At 41.2% G+C, this 22,510-nt stretch overlaps 2 protein-coding genes across 2 annotated transcripts in view; both read left to right on the top strand.

Moving 5' to 3' along the window:
• Positions 1–4,862, top strand: part of mmp2 (matrix metallopeptidase 2) — a 32,272-nt gene extending 27,410 nt beyond the window's left edge. The window contains exons 11-13 of the mRNA XM_064335829.1: positions 1,911–2,070; positions 2,656–2,765; positions 3,934–4,862. Coding sequence (XP_064191899.1) covers positions 1,911–2,070; positions 2,656–2,765; positions 3,934–4,037 — 374 coding nt within the window. The 3' untranslated portion in view covers positions 4,038–4,862. The remainder of the gene's footprint in view (positions 1–1,910; positions 2,071–2,655; positions 2,766–3,933) is intronic.
• Positions 4,863–5,709: 847 nt separating this feature from the next.
• lpcat2 (lysophosphatidylcholine acyltransferase 2) lies at positions 5,710–21,153 on the top strand. The gene is made up of 14 exons (XM_064335831.1): positions 5,710–6,433; positions 6,841–6,983; positions 7,995–8,212; positions 8,861–8,973; positions 10,482–10,542; positions 12,058–12,116; positions 12,404–12,438; positions 13,651–13,705; positions 14,004–14,086; positions 16,581–16,706; positions 17,348–17,501; positions 17,829–17,927; positions 18,496–18,637; positions 19,115–21,153. The coding sequence occupies exons 1-14, from the start codon at positions 6,326–6,328 to the stop codon at positions 19,291–19,293; spliced, it is 1,575 nt and encodes a 524-aa protein (XP_064191901.1). The 5' UTR covers positions 5,710–6,325; the 3' UTR covers positions 19,294–21,153.
• Positions 21,154–22,510: the final 1,357 nt, after the last annotated feature.

Raw genomic sequence — 22,510 nt, forward strand, 5'->3', positions numbered from 1 at the left:
AAGCTAGTCAACAAGCCCCTCTTCTGACCGCAAAGCAGACAATATAAAATCCCCACAACTGGTTCACCATACAGAACATTCTGATTCTCAGACATGGTTTTGATGTGGTTTGTCAGATTCAATTTTTTTTATGTGGCTTATATGTTTTGACGCATATTTAATATATTTTTGTCATTATTTAGAATGTCGGTATGGAAAAATATTTTTGTTCCAGACATTCAGAAAATATTGTTGAGAAATAACCTTGACAGCATTGGTCTTATTATTTTAGGTAGTGTCAACACTTCATTGCTTCTTATATGTTTATAATTTAAATGTTATGTTATAACTTATGTTATCATGTGATTTTATAACATGTTAAAATTTTGAACTTTTTATTTTAAAGTTTGTCTCCCCTTGTTTTCTCACATGGTACTTCTGCCAGCTAGAGGTCACGATAGTCAAGCTGCTTCTCAAACAATTATCCCATTTGCACCACCTCAATAATCTAAGTTCATAAAGTAAATAATTGGCACTAATTAAACACAGACAATAATTAACAGTGATGTTTATGTACTACTGTAGACATTCTGCAATGTTTTGAAATGCTGAACAGGGGCATGATAGGTTTTGTTAGAAGATGTGGGAAATTCCCACATTAAAAATTAGAGCAGTTATATAACTTTTAACTTTTTTTAACTTAAAGTTTAATAAAAAATAATAATTCATGATTCAACTAATTAAGTAATCATAGTCTTCGATCAAGACCTTAAGTAGAGTCAAGTGTCTTAGTACTGTGTTAAAACAAAAACCTGCTGCCAACTAGCCCTTTTCATATAAGATTGGACACCCCTGTATTATATACATTAAAGTTTACTACAGTGATACTCAGTCCTGGTTCTGGAGAGCTACTGGGGAGTCTACTGTTTTTCATTTTTTTCCTTAAAATCTGTGACCAGTTCAACACCAAGAAACCAGGTGAACTGAGTTAACTGAGTAATCAACTACTTTAATTTAATTGATCAGTTGCTATGCTACTCAAGTGCTGGGTATCAACAAAAGCCAGTAGACCAGGGCTACTCAACCCTGTTCCTGGAGAACTACCATCCTGTATATTTTCAGTTCAACCCTAACAAAGCGAACCTCATTCAACATTTGTAGACTCAGGTGTGTCAAATTAGGGTTGAAATTAAAACGAACAGGCCGGTAGATCACCAGGAGCAGGGTTGGGCAGCCCTGCAGTAGACTGTGCGGTTCTCCAGGATCAGGAGTGAGGACCACTGGCTCAAAGACATGCTTTTCATTGCATCCATTAACTGTGCCATTGGAGTGCCAATGGGGACCCCTGGAGGATAACCATTGAAATACAGGTTTAGAACCCTGCTGGTCACATAGTGGAGACAAGCTGGTGGCCCTAGTTGTAATATAACATAACATTAAGGTGATACACACGGGGTTCATGAGCTGCTTGATGAATCATCCAGCTGAAATATGAGTGACCTCTATGTCTATATGGCCTTAACTAGGTTTTACAAAGTACATGTGCTAATATAAAAGGATCCTCTTCTCACATGCCCAATAAGGGTGGTATGGTGACACAGTGGTGTCACACTGATGCCTTGCAAAAAGGCGGCTCCAGGTTTCAGCCCCGGCTGGTCCGGGTCCTTGCCCCCTGCAGTCTGACATTTGTGGTTTCCTCCGACAGTCTAAAGACATGTAGCCCAAGGTCTACAGATGAAAATTAGCATCCCTGGCTAACTCTGTCACATTTACGGAAATTATATTAACGTGCAGTGACCTTGTCAAATAAATTAAATCAAGGGATTTGTTCAGTGAAGTAAGATGTAAGATCTGCAGTGGTGCAGGGTTGTACACTGCAGTGCCTTTTTGCATAAAACTAAGCTCACTGGTGGCCCCTATGTTTTCCCCAGGGAATCAGATGTGGATTTATTCAGCTAGCACTCTAGAGAAAGGCTATCCCAAGAGGCTCTCCTCCATTGGCCTGCCAGCAGACCTGCAGCGTGTCGATGCCGCTTTCTCCTTCCCCAAGAACAAGAAGACCTACATATTTGCCGGAGACAAATACTGGAGGTAAAGACGACTATGCTCAGTATTAGAGAGTGCGTATAGATAACCCCATCCAATTCCGGGTATTTGATGCCATTGGCTAGAGTTGTTTTCAGTGCTTGTGTTTCTGTTTTCTGTAGTCATTATTGTATAAGATGTATTAAATTTCAGTGGCCCTAGGTGTGAGAACGATTTGCCACATGCACGACTGGTATAGTCCTTACTTACCAGCCTTGCTTCAGGCCTAACAGCAGATGGGGTGACAGCCGGGCTGTAAATAAAGATAATGTACGCATAGAATATGAGCTGTCAGTTTCACCTGCTCAGTCAGCATCTGCCACACATTTCTTCTTACTTAAGGGACGAGTGTAACAAAAAGGGTTTTCCCTGTGTTCCACTCATACATATCTCAGTTGTGCTCACAATTGTACACCGAATGTGCACAAGGCTGGCCAGACAAGAAAAGTCTGACATAAGGCTGGCAAGCAAGGCTAGGACTGAAGAGTCAGCTGTTCAGCCAGATTGTATTTCCAGTGTAGCGCTTTTGGATTCTTGATTGATGGACGTGTGGATGTTCTCCAAACGACACCGACTTCTCCACATCCTCAGGTACAACGAGGGCAAGAAGAAGATGGACCCCGGCTTCCCCAAGCCAATTGGGGACTTCTGGAGCGACATCCCTGACAACGTGGACGCCGTCTTCAGCCTGAACGGCCACGGTGAGCGGAGATTTCCCCAACACCCGTAATTCCTCGGACCAAAGTTGTTTTCCCAAAGTCGCCTTCGCTAAAACATAGCACGACAGCATGGGGAAAAGAGAGAAAGCGGGGCTCGTTACGGCAGGGGTCGAGGCTTGCTGGAGTTCCCTTGCGGCCTTCCCTCCTCCTTTCCTTCCCCCTCCTCTCATACGTGCACATAATATGCAGCTTTCGACCAGTCTGAGAAAACGGCGTCTAATAGAGAGTGTTTGTGCTCCTTCACAAAGATCCCTCTGTCCGCTTGCTAATTAAGCAGCGAGCTCAGTAGGGGCTACTGCACCAGCGCAGCGTGATCGAGTCTCTTTGAGGAAGCCAAAGGCCTCGCTGAACCCTTCGTTCTCAGTCACTTCACCGGCCTTGATACTGCCGTGTTACTGGGAAATCACACCAAAGACAGGGAACAGAGGCTAGGGTAAACTGAACCATGATAATGGATCAGTAAAGCTGGCAGGATACCCGTTTATCATCGGCGCCAGCCTAGCTAGCGCAAAATGCTGTTGCAACACAACATTGCAGTAAGACTGCAGAATAACAAAGTTTTTGGAACTGGTGTGTTTTTTTTTACCACCTTAAAACCAGAAACTTTCCAGTAGCATTGTAAATAGAGTCGGATTACACTTAGCCTTGTCTTAGCAGCCCAACAATATCAGAACACAATGCCTTCACTACTTTCCAAAACCTTAAAGACATTTTATGAATGTTTTCTGCCAGCTGAACTCCAAAGACCTCTTTTTTTTTTTGCACGCATTGAAGGTTCTGATCCAGCTCCAGTTACTGTAATCTCATGGCTCAATAACTGACAAGACCAGGTTAAAACCTAGTATATGGCTGGACCTAACACATGTGATCCGGCCAACCAATGGTGTAACTTCATAATTCGGCCGAACAATGGTGTAACTTCACTCACTCAGTCACTCAGTGACAGACATTCGCTGTTGCGGCGCAGCCAATAAAGTTGATTCAGATTACACATGGCAAAACCATAATGTGTAATTTTCAAGATCGTTTTTTCTGGCCCTGAGCATGATATTTTATGGCTGTTCCTGTAAGAGGACTTTGTGTAAGAACTCAGATTACACTATCTCTTTTTTTTGCACCATTCAACGGTCTTTTGTCTTTCTGCTTGTAGGACACAGCTACTTCTTCAAAGAAGGTTACTATCTGAAATTAGACAACGAAAGCCTGAAGACTGTCAAAGTGGGAGACGTGAAGACCGACTGGCTCGGCTGCTGAACTGCCCCGCCAAGCGAAGGGGCCGGCTCCACGCCAACCGCCAACCGCCAGCTGCCCCCCCCCCCCCCGCCCCACACACACACACACACCCCTGACACCCTTCTCCCCCACAGTGACCCACCGTCGTCACAGCCATCGGGCCTGTAAAGACACAAGGCATATCCCCCTCTACCTGCTGAATCTCTCCAACAAAGGAGTTCATACCTACCCTTTGTTCCCCAGACTGGCCTGCTCCAAGGTTTACCTTTGGCCCCATTTTAAATCTGAACATGGGAAAGTGAATTGAAATGTACATATTGCTTACCTGTGTGGAAGTGATTTTAAAAATCTGTGTAAGATCAAAATGAAAATCATAACACTGACAGACACACTTACACACACACACATTTAATGGCATCGGGAATGTCCACGCTACAATCCAGACCCTACCTGGTGGCGTAGTGCAAAGTCTCTAATTATCAAATTTGATTCATAAGGACAGTTTTATTAGCACTTTGTGTTTTGTTTATAATTGTGTTCCATAGAAACCGTAGGAGCAAGTAACTGTCATAGCAGCTCCACTTTGTATCGCTGGTGCTCTTGTTTCACTAACAGTCGAGAAAGATTCATGGCACGGGTTGCCTGAAAGTTGTATGTACAGTAGTACGTTAACATGAAGGACAAACAGCATGAACGTATCACAAAAGTATTGTTTAATAATCGTTTGTATTACTGTTGTTATTGTTTGATACTTTTTTGTATATGATCATAAGTAGGTTTGATATTTGCTTTGTGCACTTTGTCACTATACTTTTTTTTTTTAAATAAAATGAGTCTTTGTTTTAACTTGGGATGTTTTCCCTTTTCTGACCAGTGTCTGTGATTCCATCAGTTGAAGTTCCTACATTTTAGTCAATTTAAAAAATGAAATGCAGTCAGATTAGTGTGTCATTTCAATGAACTCAGTTGGATCTATATCCCAAGCATGCTTTGAATCAAGAACTGTCTGAACTTGAAATGTTGAAAGCTTTCCTCAGAAAATTTTACCCAGCATAATTATACTGTATGCTTCTTACACATATTTCAGACGGATTTTGGTGACTTATTTTAATAACTCAAACACAGGTAGACATTTCGGAAAACAGGAATGTGTTTTTATGTCTTTTAATTTGTCTACAGTATTCCGTGCTGTGAGTAAAGGCATTTCAGTGGAGGCATGCCTCTATATGAAGACTCTGAGCTATTGCTGACATCTAGAGGCGTGAACTCACCATTACAATTACATATTCAAGTTAAAATTATTGCTTGCATGCAGGATAAAATAAATAAAGTTCACGCAGTAGACGACTATAATTAATGGTCTTGCCCTCGATTTCATTTGCAGAAACAATATGTTACTGTTGTTTTGTGTTACACTGTGGATTATATACTGCATTACCACGAATAACAAATAGGCTATATGGATCCTCAATTGGACCTGTTGAGGACAGTGCAAAACCAGATTGCTTTTTAGACGAGACGAATGAATCGGTGTCAATTTTTAAAAAAATACTTCCTCAAAAAATACGTTTTACTCTTGGGCAAGGCCCCTATAAAATCTACCAGTTGTGCAATTTCCTTCGTTCGTGCACGTTGCAGCTTACTTTTTGCTTGTCGCTTAGTTCTGGTAACCACCCTACAGTGTTAGCCATAACTTCAATGTGTCTTATTTCTGGTCCATCGTAATGGAATTAATTGAATTATGCGCTATAGTAATGCATTTCGGCTACAAAGTGCAGTGTTTATTGTTTAACAAACGTGATATTTTCCGCTCACAGAGAATGTGTTATATGTGTAACTGAACTGAAATACAAATAATGCTCTTATAGTGAATTTTGTTTTAAACGTTATTATTAGTATTATTTTTCTTGTTGTTGTTTTTGTTGTTGCTGCTGCTGTTGGAAATACATTTATATTGTGTGGTATTTATTAGATAGGATATAAATACTACGTTATGCTATACTCCGTTCCTTTTCAAAAATCTATTTTCTTTGCACAGTTGTCAATGATCTGCAGTAGCCTATTAGCTAGCTGTGTTGCTCTAGCCCTGTTGCCCTAAAGAAGATTGTGTGGATTATGCATCGGGGGTGGGGTCTGAGACGGATTGGAACATTTTCTCGCGCTGCTGCGTTGGTGTGAAAAAACCTGTAGTTTTCTATGCGCGGCGGATGTGTGTCGGGGAAGTCGGGCGTTTGCAAAAGTTTCGTTTGAGAAAGAATTAATTGGTTACAGTAGCTCATGTGTCAGGCAGTCAGAGGCAAGCCGCGAGGATGCCTGAAAGAGTGTTCGCTTTACCGAGGCAACAGTCTCTGCTTCTCCCGGCTGTGCTTAACCCGTTTGTGCACAATGTAAAATTGACAAAGGCTGAAAAAATCAAAGTAAGTGATGATTATGTGTGTTGTTTGATTTTTTATATGTTATTGTCGGATTATTAGAAAGCGTAGTGAATGTAGCCTACTCTGGTTTAATGACGCCGGGTCCATGATGTGATTTTAGCTAGCCTGTTAGGCCTACATTGTTTAATCTTCGTAAATCTCTGACAGCCAAATCGAAAGCACTCCAATTGCAAACAACAACAGCACAACAATAATGGTGAGGGTTGTTTAGCTAATAAATATTTTCATACACATTTGATTTCAGAGTCTATTATGTTTGTCGTTCGTCGATAGTTGCATTGATCTCGGAAGAAAATGCAAATAGTGTAATGCGCAAATACACAGTATTTAATTTGCGGCATGTTACAGTCGCTGTCTTGCATGACAGTAGTGTGCATGTGTCTCCAAAGTGTGTACTCTTGGGAGTCTTCCTTGTCCCTGTCCGCACCATCTGTCTGCTGATCGTCGTTATGGTGACATGGCCCGTAGCTGCTGTCACTACGTTCATGCACCCAGTCAAAGGAGCCATCAAACCCCTGGATGGCTGGAGAAGGTAAACCTGGCTAACCCAACCTATTTGTTCCGTTTTAACTTATGTTATTAATGTAGGAAGGTGACCTATTCATACATTCTAGTTTGAGGTTTGAACCTGGCTTTACAGATTCATACCCACCAGTGGAAACAGTGCACCTAATTTTAAACAGTGAATTTCTGCTCATTTGATATTCAGTAAACTCAACATCTGTGTGTTTTTAACTACTGTATGTTTCTTTCTGGATTATATTTCTGAAAAGGTACTGACTGGGCCAGATCTATTCTAGATCTGTGCACCTCTGTTTTTAATCCACAAGTCACAAGAAATAGTCATGCTAAAATCATAGTAGTAGTGTATGAAACAGCCAGCGTGTAATTTCCTGGTGTTGAAACTGCCCTAGTTAAACAAGGCCTTTTATCATCACAGTTTATCTCATTGCCTATAAATAGTAGCCCTTAGTTAAAGTGGAACGCTGCCAGAGATAAGGCTGTGATACACAAGATGATAAGGAAAAAACCGTCTGCTTGTGAAAAAACATTGTGCTTTCTTCACGCAACTGCATGAATAAAGTCATCTGAGCAAGGGCTTTTACAGGCAAATAGGCCTTTGACTCTGATGGCCTATGTGCACTGGGTTTAAAAGAGGACAATATATCTGTATTACATCATAGGCATCAGCATTTTGCACAGCACCTCCTCGGTGGTCTTATAGCTTTGTGATCTGGTATGATCTCCCAGCTTTGTTGATTTTCTGTCGTACTGCTCTGCGACTTGTTATCATATCAGGGTAACAATCCATCTGTGTTCTCAGAGACCAACACAAACTTAAGCACGCTATGCACTTCAGTTTGCCACGGACACATACCACAATCGCTATCGTGCGTGAACTGTTTCAGGAAACTTTGGTTTGGGAGATGTAATTATCCTGGGACAATGACATGGTACTGTGTGCGCACCCTGGGTGAAGAAGCAGTTTGCCGGTTTGTGGTTTGGTGTGGGCCACCAATATTCTGTTGCATTCTTGCCACAGGTTCCTGTGCCAAAACGTACTAGCCCGTTTGGGGCGCCTCTTCTTCTTCTGCTTCGGCTTCCGGGTGACGGTGAAGGGCGAGAGGGCGAGCAGCGAGGTTGCACCAGTTTTGGCTGTGGCGCCCCACTCTGGCTTCTTTGATGCCATCGTGTGCCTTGTGGCTGGATTACCCTCTACTGTGTCCCGTTTGGAAAACTTGGCCACGCCCATATTTGGAAGTGAGTTTTAGCCTTACCCCTGAGATCTATGTGGGCAGGCTGAGCCTTACTAATGTATTGGGTTACATTTAATGTAGCACTTGCTATCACATCATCTCTGAAAGGTTTACAATGAAAAGTAGGGTGGTGTCCACAAAAACACTTTTAGTGTTTTTGCAATTGCAAGTGACTGCAATTTCAAGAAGAGATTTCAGTGGTTCCTTCTCAAATTTCCTGTGTGTGAAAGTCAAGAACACCAATATTTATTGAAAAACAACACCCAGATTTGTCACATTATCATGGGTTCTGGTCAAATATAAACCTTTGGGCAGATATCTATGAAAACATAACATCTAGAAATTTTGCCCATCTGAATTCTGAGATGTCACAGGTCCAAGATGGCAGTTAATTTTGTGGGCAGAGGAAACGGGGGGGTGGGATGGCAACAGCTGTCGGCCAAATGTTAAACCCCCACATGCTACAATTGGGTGAAGCCCCATATTGTCTTACGATAAAGAGTGAGCACAGTTTGTAACCTCAGCCAATGCTGATGAATGGAATGTTGTGTGGTTTAATGGGCCAGTGGTACAGTTGGTTTATGTAAGGTTTACTTGTTTGTGCCTTTATCAGTGGGGCTGCTGTTTGAGCTGTCTTCTCTTTCTTCTGAAGGGTTCCTACGGTGTCTGCAGCCGGTGCTGGTCTCGCGGGTGGACCCGAATTCCCGCAAAAACACCATACTGGAGATTGAGAGACGAGCCACTTCTGGAGGACTCTGGCCTCAGGTTAAGGCCACAGCTCTACAAATCTATACTGACAGATGTCTCCAACTATAGAATGTCCCTTGACTTCTAACATCTGAGATAATTCGAGCACACGGTCTCAGTCTGACTGTACCATTGACCAGTGTACCCATTATTAACTTCCTCCAAATTTTGAATGCTGAAATTGTATTTGTAGGAATGCTGGAATTTTCACTTCAGCACCGTCCTATAGTGTAGCATGCATGCGCGCTACCGCTAATAGCACTACCGCGCACCAGCTAACTGCACAGCCGTTCCATTTGCAGAATACACGTCATATTCAGTGAGCTGTGACGGACTGCCTGTGCCTGATCACCAGAGGGGCCGCCCATGCACAATAGGGCAGCAAAAACACTACGGCCTAGTGTGTGCAGCCCTGCGAGGATGCTGGCCACAGCCGGCCCTAGCGCGGACGGGATTCCATTCCAGACAACATCAAATGATGGCTATTTCATCACAACAAGGCTTCGTGCAGTTGCTCACGTTACTTGGCAATTTCTGTCCAGCCTGGGTCTCCTAGGTCCACAACACGAGAAAGCCGCAGCAATTATAAATGAAACATTACAGGAAAACTGCGGTTTCCTTTCCTGTTTAACATGCTAGATTATCTATAAACCAATGACTCACAGATATAAGATAAGTGGCAAAGGAAATTACAGTGACTAAAGCAGACAAAAAGAGCACTATATATGGTTTATTTCATTAGAAGCTATGTAAAGTATAGATTTCCATCAGTGACTACCATAAATTGGATATCCATAGATCTGGGAAAGTGGGAGCACTGTGGAAAAATTACACATCAGAGATGTGTGTTATTCTCAGCTCAAAACGTGTTCTGCGGAATCCTTTAAACTCGAAACTCGCTAGCTAAACCCATCACGACGAGAAAGTGAAAAACCAAACATCACTTTTCATTTTCATCCTGCAGATAACTTCAGGAGAATCACCCAGGAGACCTCCTGTCACCTGTCTCTATCCTTTATAGCAGCTTGAGTTTCATCTGTTTTGTCGCTCCCTCGTTTCACGCAGCGACTCGCACTACAGAGGCAACCGCGTTTCTTAAACCCGCTTCAATAGTCGGGGTTTGATCTCGGCTCTTGCTGAGTACTGCAGGCTGGTTGTTGTCACTGCGGAGTCACCCTTACTTGACTTTCAATATCTTTCTGCTTTCATCTTTGTTTTTTTTCTCCCCGCTCGAGAGATTGTTCAAGCGTTACATTCGGTAGATCTGTTTGTACTGTTTCCCATGCATCGTTTAAACCGTCAACGAAGAGTCTAAAACGCACATGCGTCATTTATACCAAGGAGAGATGAGTAACTCAACCGGAATATAACGGGTGGTCCAAGACCTAATATTGTCCCCTACTGTACAAAACAACCTGCAAACAAAGTAAATGTCATTAATATCATTTAACTTCAATCACCATGTTATTGATAGTGATTATATTATATAAATATTTTCAGTTTTCTTTTTTCCATTTTTTTTACAGCTTCTAATTTTCCCCGAGGGAACCTGTACTAATCGTTCTTGTCTGATTACTTTCAAACAAGGTAGGTACCTGTTCCCCATGTTGTTGTTTTTTTACTACATAAACAAGGGTGCTTCAACACCCGAAGGGAATCCAGAACTGTATGGCTGTTACAAAAAGCAAACTTCCCTTTTTGTAGCATTTGAAACGTGTTTGCATATTGTTCTTATCAGTATGTCTAAAGCCCTGTCTGACCCATTGGATGACTCCATGTAGTTGGCCTGTTGAGGCAAATTTTATTATGCCTCAAAATATTATTATGTTTTACATGATGCAAATGTCAGTGTTGGGAGTCGGGCTGGGGGGTCACTTGGAAGCATGAACTGTGGGTACGGCGCAGCCTCAGGTACAGAAATAACTTTGTTGTTTGGACATGTATAGGACAAGGTAGGAGGGTGTGGCATTCCTGAAAAGGTCTCCCCCTAAACTTGCTGGAACAGCTTCCCCTTCTTTGCGTCTGGCTTCCATCAAAGCTACAGATCCGCACAAGTAGTTGGTAACATGTAGAGACACTGAAAACGTAGCTTAATTACAGGAAAATTTACACTCCTATTAGACCACAAGCAAGTCTGTTCGCAGGAGGAATAAAGCGAATGCTCCCTTCTGGTTTTTTCAGGATGCCGTGTTTATGGTGTGTGGGAGTTTGTTGTTCCTTCATTGTCTCATTCTTTTGCCCTGCATCTGACCAGTTGGATGTGCGTATATTACACTACATGGCCTAAAGTATGTGGACACCTGACATCCAGAATCTCATTCAAAATCATGGCCATTGAAATGGAGTTGGTCTACCCTTTGCTGCTATAACAACCTCCCCGCTTCTGGGGAGGCTTTATGCTAGATGCTGGAGCATTGCTGCAGGGATTTCAGCCAGAAGAGCATTAGTGGGCACTGATTGGGCGTTTAGGCCTGGCTCACAGTTGGCTTTCCATTTGATCCCAAAGGTGTTGGATGATGTTGAGGTCAGGGCTCTGTGCAGGCCAGTCAAGTTCTTCCACTCTCTTCTCGGCAAAAACACTTCCATATTGACCTTGCTGTGTGTCTGGGGGCATTGTCATGTTGAAACAGGAAAGGGCCTTCTCCAAATGGTGAGGAAGTACAGAATAATCTAGAATGTGATTGTATGGTGTAGCATTAAGATTTGCCTGTCTGTGGATTTAAATATCAGACAACAGCAATATGATACCATTACTTAATTTTGAAATTGGTTGCTGCTCTACAGTGATATAGTGTGAAATTCAAAACTGAATTATTTATTTAAATTTTGTTTTCTGCAGTTTTAACAGTGCCTCGGTCATTTACAAAGATTCCTGAGACCTGGTAAATTCTTTGGTTTGAAAATAAAGCCTGGTTCTATAGTTGCATATATCTGGTGTATAAGAGGCCATACTCATTCTTTTTAAGGAAGCATGATCATACTGTAATGGTTCTACTGGAAATTCTGCTAGCATACCTGCTACCTGAGCTTTCTAGGGCAGGACAGAAAAATGCCTCAGGTTAAACTGAGAGATAAGATTAAATCCAATCTTTTCCCCTGTAGGTGCCTTCATTCCCGGTGTCCCAGTACAACCCGTTCTGCTGCGTTATCCCAACAAGTTGGTCAGTATCAGCCCACTGAAATCTCAACCTATATAAATAAGTAAAAAAAACAATACAGCAAGCACACTGCATTATCATGCCAGTTATTCATTAAAATTCAGGCTCAGAGAGTCCACTGCAACATCCTTATGTCTGTACTTAGAGTAGATGAGGAACATGCGTTTGAGAACTGAGATTCTTCAGTTGTCTTGGAATCTAAACGGAAGATCGAAACCGCTGATAACTGTGTTGTTATTGGCCAGGAGCTTTTAAAACTGCTTCTGTGTAATTGTGTGTGTTTACTTCAGGATACAGTGACTTGGACATGGCAGGGACCAAATGCGTGAGTCACTTCCCTTTACAACCTGTGAACCGTGAACTAACCGGTTGAACTATATGACCAGTGAACTATAAGTATGTACAGTTGGGTGACAAATTAAAGGAAAAACCTGAATAAATGAGAGGAGAAACATAAGGAATGCAGGTGCTTCCATGCATGTGCACTGCATGATACAATTAAGCAATTAACATCCTATCATGCTCTGTGGCATGTATAAAAATGCTGAGCAGGCCCAGTTGACCTTGATTTTGCATCAAGATGGCATGAGGAAAAGATTAATGTGAAACTCTTCAGGAGGCAGGCGTGGATGTGTCAGTGACTACTGTCCACAGAAGACTTCACAAACAGAACTACAGAGGCTACACTGTCTGCATTTGTGTGTTTGTGTGTGTGTGTATGTGTGTTTGGGGAAATTGTTGAGGCGATTGGATAAACCCTTGAAAAATGAAACTAAAAGGAAGGATACACAATGTTGGACTGTGCTCAACACAACTGATTTAAAATGAGTTGCTGATACATTCAACTGATGTCTGCATTTTAGCTGATACATCAGGCACATTTCAGTTTCCTCGGATTTCCTGTTTGTGGGTACTAGTCCTCAGGTCTGGAGCGTTCCGCTTTTTCGTGTCTGCCGTTGTTTTGCGCCACTGTGCTAACTTGCTAACTCATTTAAGAACCACAATAATGTGTTTTGGTGTGAGTAAAAAGGTGTCCAGAGTGACTGATGGGAGCACTGGGTTTTTACATGCATATGTGTCGATGCAATGGACATGATTGCCACTGAGTGTCCCCCCCCCCCCCCTTCCTGTATGGTTAGCTGTTTCTTATGTGTGGTGGGGAAGTACAGAATGATTCACATGCAGTATTTATTTCTGTTTTCTCCTTATCTGATGGCTTCAAAATGCAGTTGGGGGGGGGGGGGCAATAGTTTTCCTCTGCCGCTTGCTTTAAAGAACTGTGAGAATAGCCACACATGCCAAGGTTTAGAATTAGGACCATTTCATCTGCACGATAGCTAAAATAATTTCCTTTCAACCACCTAATGGGAGCATCTGTTTCCCCCCACTCTTCTCAGAATACTTTTAGTGGAGTTTTATATTCCTTTCCCCATGGATGCAGAGTTCCCTCTAAGATGTTCGGCTGATAGATCTATAAAATCAAAGTAGGTATCCTTTTAAGGTTGGCAACCTCTGTCACTGTTTTATTTTTTTACAGGAAGACACTGTTACTGCAGACCCTGTGTCAACCCTACACCAATGTAGAAATAGAGGTAAGAGGTCACCATGAGGAAAAACCAAATCAATTGTATTATTTCATTCTTCAGATTCCACAGATGCTTATTCGTCTTCATCCGTAATCCATTGAGCTGTTGCTTGTGGGAAATGTGGTTGGTTTGGGTGTTTATATAGATCCCCATTGTTTGAAATTGTATGCTACTAAACAGGAAACATGGTCAAAGTGGGGAGTATTGGCTTTTGGCTTAAATATTCTAGGGAGTGGCGCACTGCTGATGCTGAAATGTGCGATGTGAGCCAGAATGACGTAGATCTCTGTTTTTTTCCCTTCAGTTTCTTCCACCCTACATTCCCAGTGAGGAAGAGAAGGCCATGCCAGCTCTGTTTGGACATGCAGTGCGTGATGTCATGGCCAAGTAAGATTACCATTCATGTATAGCTATTCTGTATTGCAGTATACATCTGATTAAATCTGGTGAAATGAAGCTTCTGGTCAAAAAATTTGAAATAGAAAATTTTATGAAAGTATGAAGTATTTTGCAAGGCATGAAACCATTATTTTGATAAAAACAAAGTTCAGACAAGGATTTTCACAAATCCTTAACAGCCATACAGTTCCCTCTAAAATATTTCACACCCTTGATAAAGATGAACAAAAAGGACTGCATAAAATAAGTAATACTCATACTGATATATATTCTAATTCTGAAATATCAGAAAATATTTGATTTTAAAAATGGTTTAGTGGAATTTTTGGGTTGAGGAGGGAAATATATGCTTGTTTTGTAATAAAATGGCAGTTCAGCCAAGAAAACACTTCACACTTGATCATAAGGGTCTTTATTTCTGTAGAAAGAGTATGCCTGTCGACATAGTCCACCGTGCAAACAGGCATTATTTACAGTGATCCTTTATACCCTTCTGGAGATGCTGGTCAACTGTGTGTGTATTGGTACCAAAAACAACCACCTCATAAGATGAAAAATGAAACTTTCTTCACTTCACTGGCCAGCTGCACCGGTTGTCTCTGGTACTCCCTTTTTGCTTTTCACTCGGGACCTGTTAGGACTAACAGACAGGACTCAGCCTGTATTATATTGGCACCTGACTCATGCAGTTACTCAGCCAGCCCTAATCGCACGGAACATTGCAATGTTGAATTGGGAAGAGTAGGACATTTATATAACTTCTAAAATAAAATGTAATAATCATGTGGATGAAAGCACGCTAATCCTTCAGAATCAACAGAAATACCACTTTTCTCAAAGAAAATGTTTTTGTGCCCAAAAACTTTTTTTTTTCAGGTGCACCCTCCCTCCACAAGGATAACACTGTTGAGTCATCTTCTATATTGTTTTGTGGTATTAACATATTGGGAGGATCTGTGACCTCTTTCTTCCACACAGAATTTTTAAAAAGAAAGATCTTTCACTCTGCTCTTGCGAACTGCCTTCTTCTTCAAACCACACATTTTTGCTCAGTCTCATGTCTGTAGGCTGATTATTGCAAAACAGTAATTTTATAGCTAGTTTTAATTGACCATTTTATGGTTAATTTTGTGGTATGCTGAAAGGTCAATTTGCAACCAAGTTTGAGCTTTTTGATTTGGTGTCTACTTTTAATACTTGCTGTAGTTCATGATTCCATTGACCTTAGCTGGTGCCACGGGACAGGTGGATGCAAAACAAGCTCATAAACTCCAAGAACCATCACCACATTTCACTGTAGGTGTGACGTCCTTTTCAACATGTGTCCTTCGTCTGATGCCAAATCTTCCATTGCTGTACATGGCCAAAATGCTTAATTTTGGTCTCATCTAGCCATAACATCCGGTTACAATTAAAGTTCTAATGCTGTTCCACCCCAGGCATAATGCATTTTTGATTGCTCTGAGAAGAGGCTTTTTTCTGGCAACCCTTACAAAAACCTATTGCTAAGGAGGTGGCGTCTGATGGTAGTTTTACAACATTGTATCCCCAAGATGCAGCCAAGTCTTTAAATCTGGCCTTTGGATTTTTCTTTGCCTTCCAAACCCTCTGCCTCTCTGTGCATTGGGGCAAGATGCACATTCGTTAACTAAGCAAGTTTACCACTGTTTCATGAGTGTAACCACAAGTTGAGGGTGTCATCACAATGATTACGTAAATACTATAGTAGCTGTTGTTCAAATTCTTGGCAAAGGGCATAAATATGTGAAATGAATGCTTATCTGACAGGACAGTATACTATCTTTTAAAAAGCACACTGCACCCCTGTATGATGGTGTCAGTTTCTCAGTGCTGTTTCTGAACTCTGTACTCCAACTCAAGGTGTGGAACTTATTGTTTTCATTGCCGTCATTTTCCTGAAATCATCATGAGATGAACTTGTTAAAACATGTGAAAGAATTACTAAGGGTGTGATTGTAACATACTGTTATCTGTATGGAAAAAACATATTACTGTACTTCTTTTAGTACAAGAATCTTTTTTCTTAGAACAACTGTATTTGTATAAAATTTTAGCAAGTTTTTACCATTTTTTAAACATATAGTGTTGCTCATTCTTTCTCAAGAGCATGAATAATTTTGGAGCACATATGCTGTTCTGTGTATGCATTTCTTACATGTTTTAACAACTGCCTTTGCCTATGCGTGGTAGTACTCTTCCAGCAAAAAGACTGCGCTGTTCTGCTGGAGGACAGAGTGAAAATATGTAGCGTGCAGCAGCCATGTAGGATAGAAATACTTTCTTTTTGTTTTTATGCAAATATTTTACTGACATTTCCTTTCTGCTCTTGTTTGTCTTTCTTCGCATTGTGTCCTTGTATTTGTCTTTGTGCGTCTGTTTCTGCATCTCTGTCTGCTTGTGTGCGTGCGTGTGTGTGTGCGTGTGCATGTGTATGCGCACACGTTGGTCTCGGGTTTCTCAGGGCCCTGTGCGTGCCCGTAACAGACCACACGTACGAAGACTGTCGTCTGATGATCTCGGCCGGGGAGCTGACCCTTCCAATGGAGGCCGGCCTGGTGGAGTTCACCAAGATCAGCAGGAAGTTGAAGTAAGCCTAACCACACACTGCTTCTGAGAACAGCAACGCTAACATAACACAAGTGTGTTAGCTGCGTCCTCTGACGGCTACTGATGAGTTCCTGAATTGTTTATGTACATTTCTTTAATCGACTATAAATGAGAAGTTTCTGAAAAGGCGATGACCTATATTTGATACCTGTGTGAATGGGTATAACATCCAAGTTGTTGTTGGTGGGCCAGCAGGGGGCAATCTTCCCTCTGGTCAGATAAACCCCAATGCCCCAGTGCAGTGAGGGGGAGACTGTGCTGTAGGAGATGACGTCTTTCGGATGAGACGTTAAACCAAGGTCCTGACTCACTGTGGTCATTAAAGATCCCATGACACTATTTGCAAAAGAGTAGGCAGTTCTCTCCCTCCAGTGGAGCTTCTCAGTGGCCAACAATAGAGGATTGTGGTTGTACTGGGCAGCTCCCAGGTGTGAATGTGTATGATTGTGAAGCAGGGCGTTGCTGCAAAAGAGCGTCCGTGCTCAGCGAACCTACCCTGGGTAAATAAAGGTTAAATAAAAATAATTAAGTAAAGTGTACACCAATGTATAATTTCGCACTTCTGATACATGAAATGTGTGTGCTATTTGTATGTCAATCTACTGCATTTTTTTGCATTAGTCTGAAATGGAACAATGTGCAGAAGGAATTGGAGAACTTCGCTGCCATCGCCCGTTCCTGTAAAGGGGGACGGATCGGGATCGAGGAGTTCTCCAGGTTCCTGAAGATTCCTGTCAGCCCGCCCTTGCAGGAGCTGTTTGCCCTGTTCGACCGGGTGAGTCTGGGGCTGAACGCCTGGCCCCCCAGCTTCTGCTGAAAAATCATGAGAATGATCATAGCCGGGGCCTATATTGCATGCTAATGGTGCCATTTAAAAATGGCCATTTAGTGTATACATAATATGCTATTAATTATATTTCCTGTCTGCTCAAATTTCATACTTTTCATGTATATGGTTTGTGTAACTAGTCAGTTAATTCCAAAAGAATGTTTTGTGATACCCATTGCAAATAAATCAAGTCAAGTATGACCTTTTAAAGAAGTTCATTCCTCTTTTTATTTCTCTTTTCTGTCTGTTCATCCCTCTGTCCGTCTGTTTCAGGATAGGGATGGCAGCATTGACTTCAGAGAATATGTCATTGGCATCACTGTCCTTTGTCAGCCTGCAAACACGGAGGAAACCATTCAGATGGCGTTTCAGGTGCGCAATTCTGTGCTGTACCAAGAGTGCTTAGCTGTCTCTGTGGCTTGTAATTGGGTGGTAGCGGGTCCAATTTCCTGTTGTGGCATGCGTCACATGGTGGAACATGAAAGGGAAGGACGGAGGATAAGGAAGTTGCACAAAACATCTGCTTTGAATGAGTTTTTAAGTCAGCAAATTAAAAGAAATTGTAGTCAATAAACAGAGATTGCATAGAACATAAAAAAACCTCTCAGTCACAAGCACACAGGTCAACCGAACTAGATATGAACTGCAGCATTGCATTCAAAATGATGCTTATTACTCAGTATATAACATACGTATTTGTTATTACTGATGCAAAAAGAGTATTAAAGTGGAATGGGTCACGTGTTCCACTGCTATAAAACCTCTCCCTCCATAACTGCATGTTGAGTAAATGAGTTGGGGGGAAAAAGGAGAATTGCAACAGAGTACTTGGACGCCCTTGGTAAATACAGGGCTAAAAGCAAAATTGCGGTAATGTAGGATCTGTGAGTCATCGTTGGTAAAGCATTAACCCAAGAGTGCTCTTATGGTTTCTCCCCAGCTCTTTGACACAGATGATGACCAGAGAATCACGCAGGAGGAGTTCTCCTCCCTCCTCCGCTGCTCCTTGGGTGTGGCCGACCTGGACATCTCCAAGCTATTCAGCGAGGTTGATGTAGATAAATCAGGCTGCATCTCCTACGGTGAGTCCAGCCCCCCCCCCCAATGGCTGCATTTCGGTGAGATTCTGTTGGTCTGTTGACAGATACATGGTTGTACACGCAGTAAGAGAACTTCTTGTCTTCTTTACTCTAGCCCAGTACTGCTGAGATGAGCACTAGTTCTTCCTTTCTTCTTTCCTGTATTTTGTAGTCTTGTTTCATGTGTCAGTGCAGATATTTTCCCTCAGTACCTGCAGCACAAGAAACTAAAACTTTTTTGGAATGATCTGTGGGGCTCAGTTTATTTATTTTGTGTAGTGTAGTGTATTTTTAGTATAGTGTATTTTTAACAGGTTACATTTCAATATCATTAATCACAAAAAGCCAAAATAGGGAAAAATATCTATGTCATCATTATTCCTCAGAACATTGTTGCTTCTTTGCCTTGACGGCACTGGGAAAGCCTAAAATGGCTGCCGCTGTTTTTAAAGCTGTTGTCCCCCCTGTTCATCTCAACAGAGGAGTTCCAGGCCTACGCCAAGGCCCATCCAGAGTACGGCAAGCTGTTCACCACCTATCTGGAGCTACAGCGCTACCAGGCCCTGCAGGAGGCGGAGCCAGCTTACACCACCTCCACCAACCGCGTCAGCCCAGACAAACCCAATGAAGACAGCACCTCTGACAAGAAAGATGACTGAGTCCATGGAGCAGTGAATCCAAAAGACTGATGGGAAGTCCTGGCATTGATCACTTCTGCCTGATCGCAGGCATTTTACAATGACTGGTCTGGCAGTAAATGTCATAGTCTCCTATTTTATTTTACCTAACTGGCTTCTGCCTAATTTAAGTGCCCAGTTGTAGAATTAGGTCAATCAAGACTTTCACCAGAGTTTATGAAGGTGGAGATTTGGTTCATGAACATTTGGGAAAATGGAACCAATCTCGCCTTTCAGGTGACTCTGGCCAATAATAATAACGCAGTCATGCAGTTGCAGATCAAAATCTTGCCTATGTGATGTCTTAAAATTTGCGGTTTTTAAAAACTGGCTAGAGGGACGCCTTAAAAATGATTTCATAAAACTCTGGTCTAGTGACAAAATCAGCAGCAAAATTTAAGACCACTTGAAGAAAAGCAATAAATTAATAACTTACACGCAAGCTAACCTTTGTGAAATATTGTAATTGTTGAATTTTTAAATATTTTTTGTGAGGCAAATTGTACTTAATATTAGCTAGTTGGCTTATTTAATTAAAACAATTAGCCACCTAGCATACATTGATCATTTTTATGAAGCAGCCCAGTCAAAGATCAAATGATATTTTTGTATAATACTCTTAATACATTTCATTGATTCAGTGCATGTTACCAAAGTGACCACTTTAAAACAAACAAATAAAAACATAAGAATAAAAATGTTGGAATTCATTTTACAGTATCTCAAATTGTGATATTTTGTCCCATTTGTGGAAGTTTCATCTGAAATGGTAACTAGCTAGATTTTTTCTCACGCCAAACAAACACAGGGTCTGTCTGGACTGAAGCTGCCATAAATGATACTTGCAATTCTGCTGAACTAACAGTCTCACTGTAAGCTTTAAAGCACAAATGCACTGATTAGGACAAGGTAAAAAAAATGTTTTTCTTTTTCTCCCATTGACTAACATGAAAAAACAACTACCTTATCCTAGAAAAGTAAGCACCCTGGGTCATGGCTGCATTTTTGTCAAGATGGTGACGCAGTGAAATGGTTTTCCTTCAGATAAGGACTTTTAGCTTGAGAAACAGAATGTTTCTGCTATGAGTCCAAGTATTTGAACTTTGCAGTATACTCTTAAGTCCCAATCCTTATTTTTCATAAATGCTAAGACCTGGATTCAGTCAACATTTAATTACATTTTGTTCAATTTTGTATCATAATTGAATGCCATTAAGTTTTTTAGTTTCAGAGATAACCTCAGTTAAACACATTGTTTCTGTGTTGATGAGCACTAAAACTGGCATTTTAAATCACATTTAAGGAAAAAGGTTGATTTGATCCAGGCCTAGATCTCCATAGACAGTTAACTATTGAATAAGGTGTTCTGGAAAGCAGAATCATTTATTGACCATATTATGAAACACACATAGCGGTTCCACGTGGAGCCTCCACCTGACACATGCGGCACAACTTTAGTGTGAAATCCTCCAGCAGAAGAACATTTCCAAGGCCATTTATGGCACTTTCAGTGTTTTATATCTTCTGATAATTGTTCTCAGTACAGAGTCCTCATAGTACTACTGCAGAGATTCTCCACTGTCCAAAGTTCAAATGATCTGAGAAGCATTCGGCTGGATGGATCCTTGGGACCATGTAAAACCTGAATAGTAGGTTACAGTAGGCACTGGACTTAAATTAAGTTAGTCAGCCTGTCTCGGTTTTTAAAAGCCAACTGTTTTTTTTATTTTTGTTTGTTTGCTTTTTTCAAGAACAGCCAAAGTAGTTATTAGTGGTTTTGTAATAAATAAAAAAAATATTTTTTCTTACTTTTTTAAATAAATGTTTGATTATTCCATGCAATTTGATAGTACTTTCATGTCTTCTGTTCTAGGGAATACCCTGAGAAATTTCCGACAGTACCTCAATTATGAATGAGCAACAGGAATGCAGAACCTTTTAAATATTATCATTTTTAGCTTGTTACTCAGTATGCATTTGTACTTTTGATTATTTCTTGTCTGTATCCAGTTCCCTTGCCTTGAGTGATTTACTGCACTGTATTTTCAAGTATTAATTGAGAAGAAACACATTAAATGTACTATTCATATTCCATTTTTATATGCTACAAGAAACATTACATTTACTGAAACATTACAGTAGAAATTATGGCAATACTGTTTACTGGATACAGAAAGTAATACTTCTGTATACGCAGTAAATTGTGTAATAGACTGTGCATTTAGTACACTTTGTATATGCTGTACAGTAAAACAGAGGCAGAACTAAAGACAGGATAATGTAAAGAATTATACAAACATATACCAATAAGAAACCTTTGTTCATGAAGAAGTTGCAAAGCATTACAACTCCTGCAGGGTTGATCACTCAATTCCTCGTGCAGCCGACAGAGGGCAGTAGTGTTCCACATGACGAATCTGCGCCCTCTGCTCTGCGTGTGCTAGAGAGCGCTGGTCCACTGCACACTTCCCCAAATTGAGAGTGTTTAACTCAGGCACAGCCAGGAAGGCCAAGGCTGCACTTCCCATCTCTTCAGCTCTCCGGCACTATTTGGGAACCTGACCTCTGGAAGCACACGGCAAAGTAAGTAATTTACAGTGCTGTTGTATACTCAGGCAATAGAGAATAGTGATAGGAAACGGCTACTGTTAAAACTGTGCAATGTGTTTTCATCATGTGTGGTTTGGTATAATTCGTGTCATATATAATTTACATTATAAGACATACACACACATACAAAATTTTTTTTTAAGTTTTAAAATTTCAAGTGTTTATCATTCCCCACAATGAAACAGAATGGTATCTGAACTAAAAAGAATCATACAGAGTCCTTGATCATCAGTTGTATGTCAAGTAATCTCAGAGACATGCAGATAGATTTGATTTGAAATAGAAGTACCTGAAATGAATCATTATTATAATCATTACATTACAAATTAAGGAATCAAACCCTGGATTCCCTTTTGGTGTGTAACTGTATCACAGTGAATATTGACCTCCTCAGCTGCACTATATTATGCAATGACAGATGGCGGGTAGGGGGTAAGCTGTATGGTGCCTGTCGGAGGAAACACGCATGGCTTCCTGTTTGCCATGGAGACCAAAGAGAAGAAAAAAATTGATGGCTGAAATAATGCTCGCGAAATCTGCCGGTTTCGTTAGCGCCCGAGACAAAGTGTGCTCCCCGAAACCGCGCAGC

The sequence above is a fragment of the Anguilla rostrata genome, chromosome 5, assembly GCF_018555375.3.
Source record: "Anguilla rostrata isolate EN2019 chromosome 5, ASM1855537v3, whole genome shotgun sequence".
NCBI lineage: Eukaryota > Metazoa > Chordata > Actinopteri > Anguilliformes > Anguillidae > Anguilla > Anguilla rostrata.

Excerpts from the sequence above, each read along its gene's own strand:
- lpcat2 (XM_064335831.1), top strand. The coding sequence starts at position 6,326 with ATGCCTGAAAGAGTGTTCGCTTTACCGAGGCAACAGTCTCTGCTTCTC. Across the intron at positions 8,213-8,860 it reads GGCCACGCCCATATTTGGAA|GGTTCCTACGGTGTCTGCAG; the intron begins GTGAGTTTTAGC and ends TTTCTTCTGAAG. Across the intron at positions 12,117-12,403 it reads TGCGTTATCCCAACAAGTTG|GATACAGTGACTTGGACATG; the intron begins GTCAGTATCAGC and ends TGTTTACTTCAG.